The sequence below is a fragment of the Tribolium madens genome, unplaced genomic scaffold, assembly GCF_015345945.1.
Source record: "Tribolium madens isolate multiple individuals breed KSU strain unplaced genomic scaffold, Tmad_KSU_1.1 Scaffold_3;HRSCAF=73;Tcas5.2_LG2, whole genome shotgun sequence".
NCBI classification, from domain to species: Eukaryota; Metazoa; Arthropoda; class Insecta; order Coleoptera; family Tenebrionidae; genus Tribolium; species Tribolium madens.
Window position 1 is genome coordinate 8798843 of NW_025401006.1, and position 16068 is coordinate 8814910.

General features: G+C 32.4%; 4 protein-coding genes and 1 non-coding gene across 6 annotated transcripts; 2 read left to right on the forward strand and 3 right to left on the reverse strand.

Annotated features, from left to right (window-relative positions):
- Positions 1–72: 72 nt before the first annotated feature.
- Positions 73–1882, reverse strand: LOC123007798 (phenoloxidase-activating factor 2-like). Its single transcript, XM_044403245.1, has 3 exons — positions 1723–1882; positions 1219–1510; positions 73–1048 (listed from the first exon to the last, which is right to left on the reverse strand). Exons 2-3 carry the CDS (start codon positions 1494–1496, stop codon positions 112–114), a joined length of 1215 nt encoding a protein of 404 aa, XP_044259180.1. The 5' UTR covers positions 1497–1510; positions 1723–1882; the 3' UTR covers positions 73–111.
- A 202-nt stretch (positions 1883–2084) lies between these two features.
- Positions 2085–2156, reverse strand: Trnah-gug. The gene has a single exon. It is a non-coding gene; the product is annotated as a tRNA-His (tRNA).
- Positions 2157–4672: 2516 nt separating this feature from the next.
- On the forward strand, positions 4673–11439 carry LOC123008063 (protein SERAC1). 2 transcript variants are annotated; one of them, XM_044403647.1, is made up of 7 exons: positions 4673–4833; positions 5441–5572; positions 7717–8445; positions 10424–10551; positions 10598–10753; positions 10807–10953; positions 11007–11439. In XM_044403647.1, exons 1-7 carry the CDS (start codon positions 4814–4816, stop codon positions 11147–11149), a joined length of 1455 nt encoding a protein of 484 aa, XP_044259582.1. In that variant the 5' UTR covers positions 4673–4813; the 3' UTR covers positions 11150–11439. The 2 variants fall into 2 exon arrangements, with proteins under 2 accessions (XP_044259582.1, XP_044259583.1); XM_044403648.1 differs by lacking the exons at positions 4673–4833; positions 5441–5572 and adding an exon at positions 5693–6351.
- Positions 11413–13674, reverse strand: LOC123008062 (U4/U6 small nuclear ribonucleoprotein Prp3). Its single transcript, XM_044403646.1, has 4 exons — positions 12703–13674; positions 12406–12649; positions 11838–12345; positions 11413–11787 (listed from the first exon to the last, which is right to left on the reverse strand). Exons 1-4 carry the CDS (start codon positions 13579–13581, stop codon positions 11538–11540), a joined length of 1881 nt encoding a protein of 626 aa, XP_044259581.1. The 5' UTR covers positions 13582–13674; the 3' UTR covers positions 11413–11537.
- Positions 13675–13687: 13 nt separating this feature from the next.
- LOC123008066 (migration and invasion enhancer 1) lies at positions 13688–14346 on the forward strand. Its single transcript, XM_044403656.1, has 2 exons — positions 13688–13844; positions 13892–14346. Exons 1-2 carry the CDS (start codon positions 13816–13818, stop codon positions 14151–14153), a joined length of 291 nt encoding a protein of 96 aa, XP_044259591.1. The 5' UTR covers positions 13688–13815; the 3' UTR covers positions 14154–14346.
- Positions 14347–16068: the final 1722 nt, after the last annotated feature.

Genomic DNA, 16068 nt, shown 5'->3' on the forward strand with positions numbered 1-16068 from the left:
GTAAATCACTTGGAAAATCCAGATAATTCTGACCTTAAGGATGAACTCACTTTCGAAAAATGTAAACATTGCTATTACAAAATACTTTATTAAAGACGATACAATAAAATTTTAATATTCGTAAACTGAAGTATCCAAGTTTTTGAGTTTTATTTGTTGATCTATCCACTTTCTGAAGAGAGCTAAATTGACGTAAACTCCTGGAGTGTTGTCTTCTCCACATCCAATGCCCCACGCCACGATTCCGGCTTGTTGGTACTTCTCACTTTCACCCGGAATTGGGCAAACTAAAGGACTACCACCGTCACCTTTGCAAGTGTCTTTCTTCGGCTCGCCTCCGGCACAAATAAAACTTTTGTGCAATTCGAAGTGTTTCCCTAACCTTGTCTTCCTTAAAGCTTCCTGACACTTATCTCTCGGAACCACCGGCAAATCAATTTTCTTCAAAATCACCTGATACCTCCCTTCTTTCCCAAATACGTCCTTCCCCCAACCACTCGCATAACACCTCGAATGGTCAACATTCACCCCTTGAGGAGGCAAGCAAACAACATTGACATTATCGGCGATATCAACCGGAGTTTTCAGAAACAACAAAGCGACGTCATTGTACAAAGCCCCAGCGTAAAACTCCGGGTGAATCACGACAGACTCGACCTCCCTGTCTTGATGGGGGTAGAGTTCTTTTTTCGTTTGAGTATCCCATTCTCCAGCCCGGATTTTAAAAACTTTTTTTCCGGTGACGCAATGTGCGGCGGTTACAACCACCTGGGTGTGTATAAGCGCACCTCCACATTGATAAACGTTGAGTTTTTGAGGATTGCCCTCGATGGTTTCCTCGCGGAGGACTGCAACCATCCAGGGGAATTCCCCATACGAAGCTTCGTTTTCCGTGTTTCCAGTTATCCGGAAGCCGATGCCGTCTGGGTTGTGGTGCCCACAACCGGTTCGTTTTATGGGTGGAGGAGTTGGGGTTATGGGTTTTTCGACTTCGTTGCCTTTGTCGCAGCAAACGTCGATGTAGTTCTCGCAAGGGCCTTCATTGATTCTGGAAATTTTATAAAAATTGTTTTGCAATTATTCAGTTCGATAAACAATAATAATAATTCATTACGTAAGAAGTTATTAATTTTAAATATGCACTTAATTAGTAAAAAATCTTTTGATTCTGTAAAACGAATCAAGGTTTTGTTTTTTGTGCATAAATTAAAATATTACCTTATGTCAATAATTCCTTCTCCGTTCGTATTGACTGAACCATTGCTACAGAGATAATAAGGAACGCAGGTACAAGAACCCGTTCCAGGAATTCCTCCAGAACCACCACTTGTGTCGGGTTGCAAATTTGGAGTTCTGCTTGTTACAGGTTTATTTTCAGGAGTACTATTTTCATTAGTTCCGTACAAGTCTTTAATTAACTCATCTTTAGTTTTTCCTTGAGCACTGGTATAAGAAAAAATTACAATCAAAAGAATGAGTGATCTGTTATAAAACATTCTAATTCTTCTTCCTGAAAAAAATATTTACCTTTTTAATTTGTATTTCACATTAGTTCAGAGCTATTTTTATTTATCAAATTCTTAATAAAACCATTCAAATGTCATAAAGTCAAATCAAAGACGATAAAGAATTGTGATCAGATCGAAGAACGTAAACAAATTTAGAATACATTAAACGTTGTTTATATTTTTTTCTAATGATATATTGTCCTGAAGAACTCACCTGTCGTTGGAACAAGAGATGACCACACGAAATAATCTGTACAACCAACACTGTCAGGTTTTACCCGGAGCACCTTGAACCAAGTGGATTTATCGTGACGTCAGCTGGAAACTACACAAGCAGCGCGATTCGTACATCCGAAGCAAATGAGTGTCTGATTAAACAGTAGCAATTTATGATCAGTTAATACGAATGGAAGGGATTAGTTAATAAGAGGAGTTTTTAGTGCCTGAAAGTGGGCGATAATTTTTTTTTTAATTTTTGGAACGAAAATAATTGTTTTTGGTGTAGAGGCTTTCAAAAATAGTATGTATAGTAAAAAAAAACGAAAAAAATGTCTCACCGTGACAATGTTTGCACATTGCCGTGACCAGGATTCGAACCTGGGTTACTACGGCCACAACGTAGGGTCCTAACCACTAGACGATCACGGCTATCGAGACTTGATTTTAATGAGCGCAAGCTCAGTTTATCCATCATCGAAAGCTGATTTAACATACTTTTTTCTATAATACTAATTTATATGAAACACTTTGATTACTTTCTATTTTTATATAAATTATACACAAATCTTAACGCAGATGAAATATTATTTTAACTAAAATAGTTGTATCCGTCTACTTTTTTTGTAAGATATAAAGTTTATTAATTATAGCACATTACAAGCGAGGTGGTAAATATGGCATTACCCCGAGTGCTTATGTATACGATCGAGAGGCGCTAGCCTCGAGATCGGATAAAGCACAAGGGGTAATGCCATTACCACCGAGGTTTGTAAGCTATTTTATTCAGAATCACATTATTTTCAGTCAAAAATTTGAGTAAAATAAAATTCTAACAAAGTTAAGGTCCAAACGTGGTAGGCCATCCAAATGACGTTTGATTTTTGACATTTCAGAAATGTCAAAGAAAATATTGAAATAAAATGTGTAAATCTAATTTAAAGTCGTCGAAATGGAGCAATATACTCCCCCCAGAATTAAGAGAAACTGCTACAAAAGCAATTGAATACTAATTTAGCGAAATATTATGCGTAACTTGACAATTTAAAAGAACAAATTTCGGGTATTTTCGTAATTTTAACGTTGGCAATCCTGCATATTACCACCAAGAGGAGTAACATTTATTACTCTTCATGAGAAATAATGACATGTTTCCCAACCTTAAAAAGGTTAGTAATCGGCATATTACATTAGTGATTGTGAATAAAAATATATACTCATACGTAAAATTTTATAATACATAAATCAATAACAAAACTAAAATCTAAAATTATTTCATATACGACTGCAAAAATCGAATAACATGTCACAAAGTAATGTTACCAAATTCTTTAGAGTTTGTCCTTGTTTCAAATTTTTAAAAACTCATATGGGTTTTTACACTGATTACTAAATACAGACTATTACAAATGTCACTTTTGTGCACTTTCTCTGCATGTTCTACGTAAACTCAGTTTCTCCTTAAAAAGAAAATCTTATTTTAAATGCAATTTTTTCTTTCAAAAAAAAAATATGTTTAACTACTAATAGGTATCTACAAAATAAAAAATTAATTAATTAATAATTAATTAATTTCTACATAAAAAAAATAAAAAATATTTTGTACATTTTGTTATAAAATCATTGACTTGATAACAACTTCATTTTAAAACAGACTATAGGAAACCAGGAAAGAATAAAACAAGACCAATTTATAGTTTATAGTTTAGTTTTTGAACTTGTTTTAATCGTCGGTGTAAATTCCTGGCTGTTTTTCAGATTTATGGGTTTTACCGATAAAATTTTCAACATTTGGCAAACAGATTGAGTTCACACTATTTGCAAAACTGTACTATTTTTCTAATATTAGCAAAGCAATCATTGTGTAAACTTTACAAATAATAGGTATTCGGGGTGTTTGCATGATTATACACATTTCGTTCGTTCTTAGATCCATCACCAACGTCCCGGAAAATTCCTCGACTATTAATTTTCTATAATTTTTAATGATACTCCCTTGCTTTTACAAAAAAATCCAAACATCTTCACTTAATTCCCCAGGCCTAGTTGTCGTCGAATCAGTTTTAGGTGTTAAAACTCAAACATTTATTAAAGATTTAGAACCATAGCTTTTTTTTATAAACAGGTTCTTTCAAAAAGATATCAGTCAGTTGGTGGTGCTCCTGATTCTGTTGGCCACAATAGGTGATCATTTAATTTAAATCAGAACAAGTTAAATTATCCGGTAAATTATTAGAAATAGTAATTGAAGGTTTTGATCATTTATTTAAATATTTGACTCACCCAGATCCGGCAAGAAACGTAAAACGACTTGTTTCAGAGGATTGGTAATAAGCTTTGCATGTGGAATTTTGAAATAAAATTCAAGAATGCTGTCATTTTAAATTAGGACTAAATCCTTGTCGAGGTATTTAAATAGGAAAAAGTTAAAAGAATTAAGGAAAACAAACGTCTAGTATGCATTGTAAAGTGCATTAAAATAACATAAAGATTCTGACTAATAATATCAGTAATTACAGGGTCAGTAAGTCAGTTTGTTATTAAACAAATGCATTGATAAATAATTCCGTATCCTTTATTTCTTTCTCAAAAGATGTAAACATTAAAATACCTAATATTACCTACCACAAAACTTGTCTGAGTATAATTATGAAATACTCCTAAAATCTTAAATAGTGTTACGTAGTATTTAATTTAATTATAAGTACATAGTGGATAATGGAATGGGATCGTATCTTTTCTTTATGAAATATTCTTTTTTTACCTACAATCCTACAAAATTTAATGTAGGCAACTTCTGAGCAGATAGACATTACAAGTTGCTTAAAAGTTATCTGAAAGGATTTACATTTTACAGTTCCACTGTGAACTAATTCACTTGATTCCATCCAATCCAATATCTATTTCAATTATTTGTCCCACAACGCGCAGGCTTAGTAAATTGCAAAACATGAACATGCGTTAGTCTAGATTTGTTGCTATTATGTTTAACAAACACCTGTTTATTACGTGATACCGCACCTAGAGAAAACTACCGTGAAAACATTGTTTCCACTTGATAATCAGTGTTGTTTTTAATTATTTTAACAATGGAATTAAGTGACTCAAGGTGAGATTCAGGACTGATATCTATTTTTAATATTTAAGCGCCTCGTGTTCTGCGATCCATGGTTTAGTTTAGTTTTTTTAATAATAATTAATTGTGAGATTTGAGTCATTCGACGACATGCGAAAATGATTTTTTGTGTTTACAAACTTAGAACATTTATTTATTGTTCTTTTCTATTTTTCTTTAATGAATTACAACGGGTAAAAATAAGTCACAAAACATTATCGTATGCAAAAAAAAATTTGATTTCCGTCGGTAACACAAAATTAAAGTAATTACATATTTATAGGATGGTTTAATGTTACAGAGATTAATAGTGCAGAGTTGCACAATTCAGAGAATTTTTTTTGCGACTTTGCTTTTCAGAAAAACTACATTTTCAATTTTACTTAAAGTCTCATTAAAACTATGCAAATTAGGTATTTGGAAATACAAAATTATTGCAAAAATTTACCACAAAACAATTGTCTATGTATCTATTAGTGTAAACTGTTCATTATAATAAGTAATTTTTTTTTATAAAAAAAACATTGATTTACAAAAAAACAGGTGTACATAATTACCTATACCTAAGCTTGAATTTGAAAACATTTCTTTTTTTTTATAGTAACAGTTTAGCAGTGGACGATTCGCTGTTTAACGAAGTGGAAGACATAATGTGTGACCAAAGAATAATTTCCGGAGAAGTTAGTGTTATGGGTTTGGAAAATAAGACATCTTATATTATTATATCAGCAGCGTAAGTAGGATAAAATAATTATTTAATGGTATTATACTTCAAAATTATCGATAATAATATGATTACTCTGTGTTTGTATTTTTTATTATGGCTATAATTATCGGCTTTCTGCTCTAATAACAAAGTTCGTTGCAAATATTTAAAAACAATTAGGTAATGAGTAGCAGTCACATGTTACTTTTGGCATAGGAAAAAATAATTGAATCACAGTCAGTTTAGTTAAAAAAAAATTCAGGCTTTATTTATTGATTTATTAACTAGGTACCTAAATTAATATAGTGACCAGTAAAGCCTCAAAATAAAACGAATGAAAATAAATTTCTTGACGCAAAGCAAGACTGTCACGCAATATTTTATTTTTAGTGACGACTCATTGAAAGTATTTACTTTACTGCAGTGAAAAATTTTCGAAACCATATTTTTGCGTAAAACGCTTCGCTTTTACTAGTTTTAATAAAGGCCACGTGTTCGTTGATTTGCGATAATAAATTTGCATGTGGAATATTATCCGTAAATATGTAGGTTTGAGTAAACTATACCTAGTGGTGTCATTAAAAGGCAGACAATAGCACGGTGCTTGATACATAGAAGTAATAAATTGAAACGTCCTTGTCACAATTATCATTTATAATATATCGCAATGTGAATCAGTTCAGAATGGACGATTTAAACAGATAAAGTACAGCGAACCGGGATGTGACATGCTTGAACTTTTGGTGGTTTCTTCAAGGTGCCAATTTGGAGCGTGATAATATGATACCAAAGGAAATGCTCATTAGGTGAGTGGGAACATTGTGCAAATTGTGGATTAGAAAATTAATACTCAAGATTGAACATGGCACCAAAATTCAAGAGATTGTTATTTATTTTATAAAAATTATTTATAGATGCGGCCTTGAATCAATAATGATTTTTCCGAAGCCTTATTACATGACACGTGAAAGCTGAAACATTAATAGAAGAACAGATCTGACAAGAAATAGAAATATAAGCATAATTGTGTTAATTTCTCTTGTTATTTTTTTCATTTTTTAAGCTTTACCAATCAATATTTCACTGATAACAGTTAGTTAATTTATAACCTTGCTACTAGTAATTTAGTAAACAGGGAGACTAAATAATTAATAAGAAAAACGTTCAAGGAGTATTGATTAAACAGTGATCATTTTTACTGTCGTTCCAAGTGTTCGTACGCACGCTTTTAGATCTATACTACAATATTAATAACAAAGCAATGTCAAGGCAAAGGACAAGCTTCTGTAATAGATAAAAATGATTCAAATGTAGATATTTTGAATGAGTGTGTAACAGTCGTACATGTTTTGAAAGCGGACCAATTGTATCAATTACCAAGTTGCTAATTCTGTAAATACAAACACAATAGGGCCAATTTGGTGATTTTAAAACCATTAAAATAGAAAATGTTATTGTGGAAAAATATTTTTTTATATACATTGTATCTGTAATATTTGTATGTTTTTTTTTTTTTAATAATTATTAAAAGAGTAAAGGGACCAAAACCTATAAAAGCTACAAATAACAGAGTTACAATTTAGGATACCGCTTCCTTGTTTCCTCTTCTAATAGACTGTAGCAAAAAACTTGGAAAATTATTTTTTCAACAGAAATAAATAGAGTCAAAGTGCAAAGTTTAGTCTCATAACTTCGAAATTTTTATAGATAGAATTTTTTAAATATTTTTTTCCTGGTATCATGGCATTTTTCTCCGGGGTACGAGTTCTAGCGCACCTGTATTTACCTATACAGGGTAGGTAAGAATTCGCGCTCTAGAGAAAAATGCCAAGTAAGATAAGATACCAGGAACATGGAATAAACATTAAAAAAATTCAATCTATAAGAATTTCGAAATTATGGGGGTTTAAATTTTGCTCAGTTCCTTTTTATTTCTGTTGAAAAAATAATTTTACATTTTTTTGCTACAGGCTATTAGAAGAGGAAACAAAGAAGTTGTATCCTGAATTGTAACTATGTTTCACGTTATTTGTGGCTTTTATTTATTTATTACTTGTTATTTTATTTTTTACATTTTTTCCATCTCTCTGATTCTGTAACACCGGTGTAGGAGTGATATTTAGACACTTGTTTAGTAATGTTTTTACAATTGTTATTATGTATTTATTTAGACGCCTACGAGTAGCTGTGGCTGTCTTCGCCCGCACTGTCATGCCAGCAGTCCTAAAAATCTACTACTTGTACCTAAGAAACCAACAAATCGTAGTAGACAAAGTCCGACACCGCCTTCTTCCAACACTAGTAGCCTTCCTAGCCAACAGTCTCTCAAGTTCTTTAGCATCAGTCCAGAAACGCATCACTTTCCCGCTCAACCGTCGTGCCATCAAAGACATACAAAAAGACCTCAATCCAGTTAACGAAGACGTCACCAACACCATCCCCGAAGAAAGCGTTGAATGTCAAGTCCTATTCGCCCCAAAAGAAGAAATCCTAGCCGATGTTATCTTCATCCACGGTCTTCATGGAGGCATCGATAAGACATGGAAGCAAGGCCAATGGCGACACGACGGTCACAAACTCAAAGACCAATCACCCGTCCGGAGTCAATCAACGGGGAATTTATACGTTCCACCCAGAAAACATTCTTTGAAACGTACTTTCAGTGATATTTACGCCAACAGGCCGCAGGTGAAGATTGCGAGGAAGGAAAATGAGGTATGCGTGACGCGCGAAGAGGAATGGGAAGTTATCGAAGACGAGGATGTGGGTGACGATGGGTGTTATTCGAACTGTTGGCCGCAGGACTGGTTGCCGAAGGATTGTCCAGGAGTGAGGGTGATTGCTTTGAATTATACCACGGATGTGTTGTGGTGTCCAGTTTGGAAGAAAAAGAGACTAAGGTGAGTTTTAAAACGCAACTGATTGAATTGCCATTAATTCGATCTTAATGAAAAAATCGACAAATAAAAGAATTCAGCCTTCACCCAAAATTGCGCAGCATGTAAATTCATTAACTAAAATGCTAATTTCACGCTGGGTGAATGTGCATACGTCGAGTATGCGGGTTGTAAACATATGTCTCCATGAATTTTTTTTATTCAAGATCTTGCCAAGGTTGGAAAATACAATACTTCTGTCTTACACCATACACAAAAACTAATGCAACAAGAGTGCGAAAATTGCCAACCATGAAACCATAAAAGGACAAAAAATACATATATCGCAAAAAAATTAAGAATTTATTTCATGTTATTTTGTGGACAATGTGTTGATAATGATCTACTTACCGAACTTTCACTCTTTTGCAATATTACAATTATAATTTGATAGGTGCAAATAAATTACTCTATCGATTTAAGCAATAAAATTAGTGTTAAGAGGCCAAGAAACGGAAAAACACACAAAATGTGTCCTGCAACTATTGTAACCGGAAAATGAGTAGATGTGTGATTAATGGTTTAAAAGGTATGTTCTCGTAAGTAATTATTCCAAATTTTATATTTGGTCAAATGGTTCCAAAGTTATTACAAAAAAAAAAAATTCCATACCCACATTCCAAGGGCTGTAAAATAAAATTCTTATCAGTAAAGACAGAACAGGAGTTATTATTTAAATGAACATCATTTAGGTCATTTTTGAAGTCTAAATATTGGTTCATATTTATGAATAACCCTATATGTATGACGATTATAAGTACATATTTTGATTTTTATAAATAATTGTCTGCCAATATTATTTTTTAAAACTTTCACTTTCAATTTTTTTCTAAAATTCATACTGATAAATGGACGGATTGTGTTTTAGATAAACCAATTTTTTAATGATGAAAGTAACATTTTTGTATGTATTTTATTGAGCTAAAGCCATTAAACCTTCCTGCTTAATGTATTTCTTTTTGATATAAAATTGTAAATACGAGTTTTGCGTACGTCTAAATTGTTAGTTCATTTTAAGTAGTCTAAAATATGTTTCTCATAATTTGTATCTTATTCATTTCGAAATAACTCTATTATTTAGGGGATTTACAATTATTATGGGTTGTTGACCTCGATACAAAGAGGAGACATAACATAATTGCATAATTTCATCAAACTCCCGCTGCAATTATCTACCATACCATATAAATAATTTTATTGCAATTGTTGGAAACAATATTTTTCAATGAGAATAAATATTATTTCAGAATTACACAATTATTGTAGATAATTGACAGGCCGAAGATCAATTAAATAATAGTTACATATGTACTTATTACGACTAGAATACTTGACAGTTTTTGCAATGAGGAATGAATTTCACTTCATAAATGGTTGTAGAAATACGAAAGAGTTTTTCTCTAAATATTTGTTGTCATTGAATAATAAACTTTAATATTACATCATCTATTTATCCTTTGAAATGTATTAAATAATACGGTATTTTGTCTTTTAAATCCTACCATGTCTAAACTAAAATAAGTAAGTAAAATAAAATTAAAATAACGAACTTTGAAATTAATAAAAAAATCACGATAACAAATTATTTTAATAAACATGTCTACAGTACTTTCGGCTAAGTGACTTTAGTGATAACGTTGTAATAAACAAAGTCCATAATTATGCTATTGTCTAGCTACATAAAACGATAAAACTGATAAAAGAAAAATTGAAACACACAAAAAAATCTGAATTGGGTTAGCATAATGACCTGCTATTACCATGACCTTTGTTTTTGACATTCGGGTCAAGAATACACGAGCCAAAAATTTTTCATTAGTTTAAAAAAAATAGATCAAAGAATAGACACTTTGTTATTTATATATTCCAAGGAATTTGTAAAGGCTATTAGGCCAGTCACCTCGAAAATTTATTCAAATTAACTAAAAATATGTGTCTACAGGACTGACATGGTCGAAAGGAGCGACGAAATGATCGAGGAACTTTGCAAATTAGGGGTAGGAAAAAAGCCAGTTATTTGGGTTGGACACTCGAAAGGAGGTCTCTTCATTAAACAAATCATAATGAATGGTAAAGAAACATTTTTTAAAATTCATTTGAAGTAATGTAATTTTAGCATGGGAGCGGCACAGAGAATGTCCCGAAAAATTCGGAATCTTTCAAAATAGCAAAGGGATCATGTTTTATAGCGTGCCCCACAAAGGATCAGTTTTAGCAGATTTCACTTTGCCGCTTCTTAGGCGAAGTGTTGAACTAATAGAAATACAAAGAAGTAAGTTTCCACTCGATCATAAAAGTAGTGTTTAAACATAATTAATATTTTAGACTGTGATTTCGTACTAGATCTGCACAAGCGATTTTTAGAACTATGCAAGCAAGGCCATTTAGAAGCTGACATTTTTAGTTTTATTGAAACTTCGTTTACATTAATGTCGTTTGTTTATTTAAAAATTGTCGCATACGAATCGGCAGGTAAGTTCAGTGTTGGACTTTATTTACATTTTATTGCAAATTTGTTGTTTCAGACCCCGACATTGGGATAAAATGTGACGTGCCTTTAGACCACAGAGAAATATGCAAACCCGCAGGCCGGGACTGTTTCCTTTATTTGGAATTAATCAAATTAATAAAAAAACACAGTTTAAGTGAAATAAATGAAAACTTTTAGGTCAATTACGTAAACAAATGTGATGCTACTCTAAGTATTTTAGATAAATATGTAATTAGGTACATTTAATTTTTAATTCTCAGGTTTTCGCCTATTTATCATTCCTGGTTGTCAGTATTCTTTCTTGTATTCCTTTGTGTTCATATTATTTTAAATCTCAACAATTTGTGCTGCTACCAAAGTTTTAGTTAATTGATACTTTACGTAGACTTACAAAAGAAGCAAATCTTTTAAAGTGTCATAAGCAATAGTTAGTATTTGAATCAGAAAATATACAAATTATTGATACATATTCAATCAATTTATTTCAATAAACGATCATTACTCAAATATATACAGTAATTGATTGGTTCATTATAGTCGCATTTAAATACTTTTACCTTATTTACTATGAAACTACATCGCAAGCTTGCTCTAAAACCGCCCCACTGTACGCCAGATCCCAATAATGTTCAACTTTATGCTTTTTAAAGTGCTCACGAGCCAACCTTTCAGTTGGACAAATCTTAAATTTAACCTCTCCAAAATTTCGCTGTTTGCTAGTCCCTTCCCAAACCAAAACACATTTATTGGGGACTTCATTCCCGTCCGGATCCTTGACAATATCCTCCTCCCATTTGATTCTATGTAACATTAATCTGAAACAACACAAGTTATTCTTTGAAACGTTGCTTAACTCCATTACCACCTTTTATACTTCTTCTGCTGTTTAGGCCCTCCTTCGACCACCACAACACAACAGTCGGGATACAAAACCACACAACCAGTCATAAACAACTGTTTTGCGTTGGTCTCAACTTTAAATTTTTTTGATGGCAATTCGTGCAGATCTCTGATTCTGTAAATTGCAACGAACACTCCCAACGAGGTGTCTTCTTTAATTTTTTTGATTTTCTTGTCACGTTTCTGCTCGCTGGTTAATTTCCTCGCAGCGTTGGCGTCTTCATGGGCTTTTTGTCTTTTAGCCATTTGTTCTCTGACGTGAGCTTCGATTTTAGTAGGGTCTTGAACTGCTTCAGTTCCTAAAGCTCGCATCAAGTTTGAAATTCGCAGTTTGGGTTCAGGTGGTGGTTCTAAACCCAAACGGATTTTTTCTTGCTCTTCTTTCCACATCTCGCGGCGGTTTTGACGGCGAAGCTTTTTGCGTTCTTTTTTTGTTAGGAATACTGGCATATAAACCGGCTTAATGGGGTCAGCTGTAAAAAGAAATAAATGAAAATAATAACAGTTTTTCATGACGAAAAAACAATTCTTACTTGGACACCTCAGCTGCGTTGGATGCTCAACCAAAGTATTAATAACAGATTCCTTTATTGCGATTTTTCCATTGAGCATTAAATCTAAATTATCTATCAAAATAACGGAGTCCCACCATTCCATTTGCGGGATTTCCTCAATGACTCCTTCAGATTTCGCGATGAGAGCCAATTTAGTTGCCGATGAAATACCGGTCTTTTTCGCAATTTGGGAGATTTCATTTTGTAGTTTTTCTAATTGGGCCTAGGGAAAAAATGGTTCAATTTTTATCAAAACTAAACATATTCCTGGCTTACTTTCATACGAAGACGTTCCGCCTGTTGTAAAAATTTGCCTGGTTCGTGGAATCTAAGCTGTCTTTTGTTTCTAATTGGTGGTTTTACTCCTATTCTCCCATCATAAAATCTCGTTTCATTACTGTCGTCCGTTTTATCACTCAACTGAGTTCTGAACTGTTCTCGTTTTTGTGCTCTAATGTTGGCTTTAAGAGTAGGAACAACATGAGTCAATTGTACCGCTTTTCCTGTCTTGTCGATGGTCCTCCCCTCGTCGTCAAGAATTAAAGGCGTAGGCTTATTGGGGACCACTGGTATTTGTATAGCGTTTGTTAGAATCCCACTGGACAATTTGCTCTTAATCTGGGCTTGCAGTTGTGCTATTTTGCGGGCTTTATCAGCATCGCCTCTGTTTAGAAGACCCATTGGTATACCGTAAATGCTGGCTTGGGGTATATTGATATTAGTGACGCTATTCTTCGAAAGTGCCCCATCAAGGGCCCTTTTTCGTTCTTCGATTTGTTTCTGCGCGCTTTCCATGATTTCGCTTGACTTTGATTTGTTTCTTTCAGAGTCGTGTCTACTGTCTCTATCATCGTAGCGCGATTTAGACCGCCTTGAGTCTCTTTCTCTGGAATCATCACGCGATCGTTTTTTCGACCGATGCAAAGCATGATAGTCTTCAACTAAATCAAATATTTTTTCAGCTAGTCTTGTTGCCTTTTTGCTATCAACATAAGACGAAAGTTTGTCAGTAGTTTTGCGTCTATCATACCCTGAATTTAAACAATGAACTGCGGTACTGACCAGAGAGCTATCACTGCTTCCGAGTAATTTGTAAACGGCTTTGTCTATAGAGGGTTTCAAGTCCTCCACTTCTCGCCGAGAAAGATACGACATTTTAAGTTTTAACAAATTATGTGGCTTACGATTTTCAACGTTTGCACACAAAACTTTGAGGTTAGGATTCAAAAACAGGCTAAAATACCATAACAATAGCTTAGAAATACCCTAAATTCGTTGTCAAAAAATGACAGATGGTAGTAAATGTCAATTTAAGGTTATGGACATGTGACAGAAGTAAGCTGTAAATAAATATTTACAAATCACAAATTTGGATTCAAATAATTCACAATGGGAATTGAAGTCGATGTTGAGTTTTGGTGAATATTGTTATTTTATTGGAGTAGTTTGCATTTTTATATTTCAGTGGGACTTGTGGATATTTTAAAAAGTTTGAAGAGTTAGCGCAACATATTAAAGCTAAATATCCTAATATTGAGTTGAATGGACATGAAGGCAGAAGAGCAACATTTGAAGTTAAAGTAAATGGGACTTTGGTTCATTCTAAATTAACTACTCTTGCTTATCCTGATTATGAAGATCTTTCTGCAATTATAGATGAAGTGTCTCAAGGAAAAGAACCAAGAACTTGTAAACAGCAACCTATCACCAGTTGTATAATAGCTTAATAGAATATTGGTTTTATTAGTCAGCCAATGAGATGTTTGTTTAGTATTATTTACATCTATTAAGATTGTAATTTAAAAAATGTTAGGCAACTTCTATTAAATGGATGGTGATGTTAGGTAATACCGAAATTCCCTACTTGAGTACAAAAGAGAAACGTTAAAATACTTAAAATAAACACTTCTTTCTTGGTTACTTACTTTTTTTAGTGCGTGTTTATATAAAATATTTTTATGTGAAACCAAGGAACCGCGCTATATTTTGCTTTCTCACCTAAACTTTAGAATAGTTCTACTGTTTGGTCAAGCAGGAAGTGGTAAACAACTGTATAGCTGTAATAAAATTACTACTATATGATATAGATATATGTTTTTAAGTACAGAATCAATAAATTTTAGAATTATTAAAATGGGTCATATTTAAATGAATTTTTGTCAAAAAAATTGTTATAATAAAAATTATTTGATGCATCCTAATTTTATTTTAATAAAATAAAAACCGTTAGATACAAAATAATTTTTAGGTGTAAAATCCATTAATTCCATAGTTATTAAAATTTCAAGGATTCTACCCTGTTTTTAATGTTGTACATTAAAAAGTTTAAATTTTCAGGACAAATCAAATATTTTAAAGCAATGCGGCCTGTTTGTATTAAAAATAACTTACTAAATGAAAAATACAGTGTACCAGAAAAAGGCTAGTATGCTCTACATACCAAAGTTACTCGTATTTCACTACCTGTTAATAAATTGGGTTTGTTTCTTTTAGATTTAAACTTTAGAAAAGATATGCTTGATAAATTGATAATGCAACAAACAAATGTTAGTGTGAAAAACCAACAGAAAAAATCTAAAACTATAAAGTAACGAATTCTCATGCATCATCATGATGTGAGAGAGAATGCTTAAATCAGAAGAAAAAGTGTGTTGTACCTACAGTATATAAAGTATTGAGAAAATTATTTTATTATTATTGTTTACGACAAGAATTTGTTCTGAACAGACTCATATGATTTTGTTCTGTAACTCTTTATTACAACTAATATTTTTGTCTAGAATTCGTTTAATTACGATTAATTTTAATAATTATGTAAACTATATTGATTATGGACTTAAAAATCATTGTGTATCAAACCGGTTTCCCTTTCTTCTTTTCCGAATGGCACGTCCCGTAAAGTGGAATGTGCATCAAATAATTTTTATTATAACAATTTTTTTGTAATGAATTAATTGATTTGTAGTTAAAAATCAAACTGTTCTGAACGGGCCCATGTAGTAGTAATTTCATTGCCATAAGGTAGTTTTCCACTTTTTGAACTATTCCCAAGTTTACGTGAAGGAACCAAAATATAGCAGTCAAACAAGTACACAGTGAGAATGAAAATAAGTATGTATCCATACTTACCTATTTTATATTTAGCTACAACACAAACACAATGTTTATACTCTTCTATAAATCTGCTTTTATGTTGGGCAGTTGCAATAGGAAAATCTGTCTGTATTGCAATAAAACTCGTTGAAAATATCTTGGTCAGAGTTTTTAGTTTTATTGTTTCTTACAAATAATGACATTTTCAGTGTGACTATACAAAAGTGTTAACGAACTTTTAATTCATTCAAACAATAGTAAAATAATTTTCTACTTAATATTGTTTGTTTTTAACTGGTGGAATAACTAAAAACAATTCAATTTTGTACACAGCACCCAGAAATGTGATAGCAACTTTTACACAAAGTGTCACAACATGGCACTTTTGAAAAGCCAAACTCCAAAGTTGTGTAATATAAGATTCGATTTAACAGAAAGAACTAATAAAACTATTAAATTAAGAGAAAAACAGATTGATCAAATTAAAAAATATAAAAAAGAGAAGAAAAAACATTGTGATATCAAATTTTTTCCCACACAGATAGGTGG

What these genes read in the sequence shown, in the direction of transcription:
- LOC123007798 (XM_044403245.1), bottom strand. Translation starts at nt 1,496, where the DNA reads ATGTTTTATAACAGATCACTCATTCTTTTGATTGTAATTTTTTCTTAT. An exon ending in GAAGGAATTATTGACATAAG is followed by an intron (nt 1,049 to 1,218) that starts GTAATATTTTAA and finishes TAAAATTTCCAG; the next exon opens with AATCAATGAAGGCCCTTGCG.
- LOC123008063 (XM_044403647.1), top strand. Translation starts at nt 4,814, where the DNA reads ATGGAATTAAGTGACTCAAG. An exon ending in ATGGAATTAAGTGACTCAAG is followed by an intron (nt 4,834 to 5,440) that starts GTGAGATTCAGG and finishes TTTTTTTTATAG; the next exon opens with TAACAGTTTAGCAGTGGACG. An exon ending in ACTAATAGAAATACAAAGAA is followed by an intron (nt 10,754 to 10,806) that starts GTAAGTTTCCAC and finishes TTAATATTTTAG; the next exon opens with ACTGTGATTTCGTACTAGAT.
- LOC123008062 (XM_044403646.1), bottom strand. Translation starts at nt 13,581, where the DNA reads ATGTCGTATCTTTCTCGGCGAGAAGTGGAGGACTTGAAACCCTCTATA. An exon ending in CGGAACGTCTTCGTATGAAA is followed by an intron (nt 12,650 to 12,702) that starts GTAAGCCAGGAA and finishes TTTTTTCCCTAG; the next exon opens with GCCCAATTAGAAAAACTACA. An exon ending in AACGCAGCTGAGGTGTCCAA is followed by an intron (nt 12,346 to 12,405) that starts GTAAGAATTGTT and finishes TTCTTTTTACAG; the next exon opens with CTGACCCCATTAAGCCGGTT.
- LOC123008066 (XM_044403656.1), top strand. Translation starts at nt 13,816, where the DNA reads ATGGGAATTGAAGTCGATGTTGAGTTTTG. An exon ending in GAAGTCGATGTTGAGTTTTG is followed by an intron (nt 13,845 to 13,891) that starts GTGAATATTGTT and finishes TTTATATTTCAG; the next exon opens with TGGGACTTGTGGATATTTTA.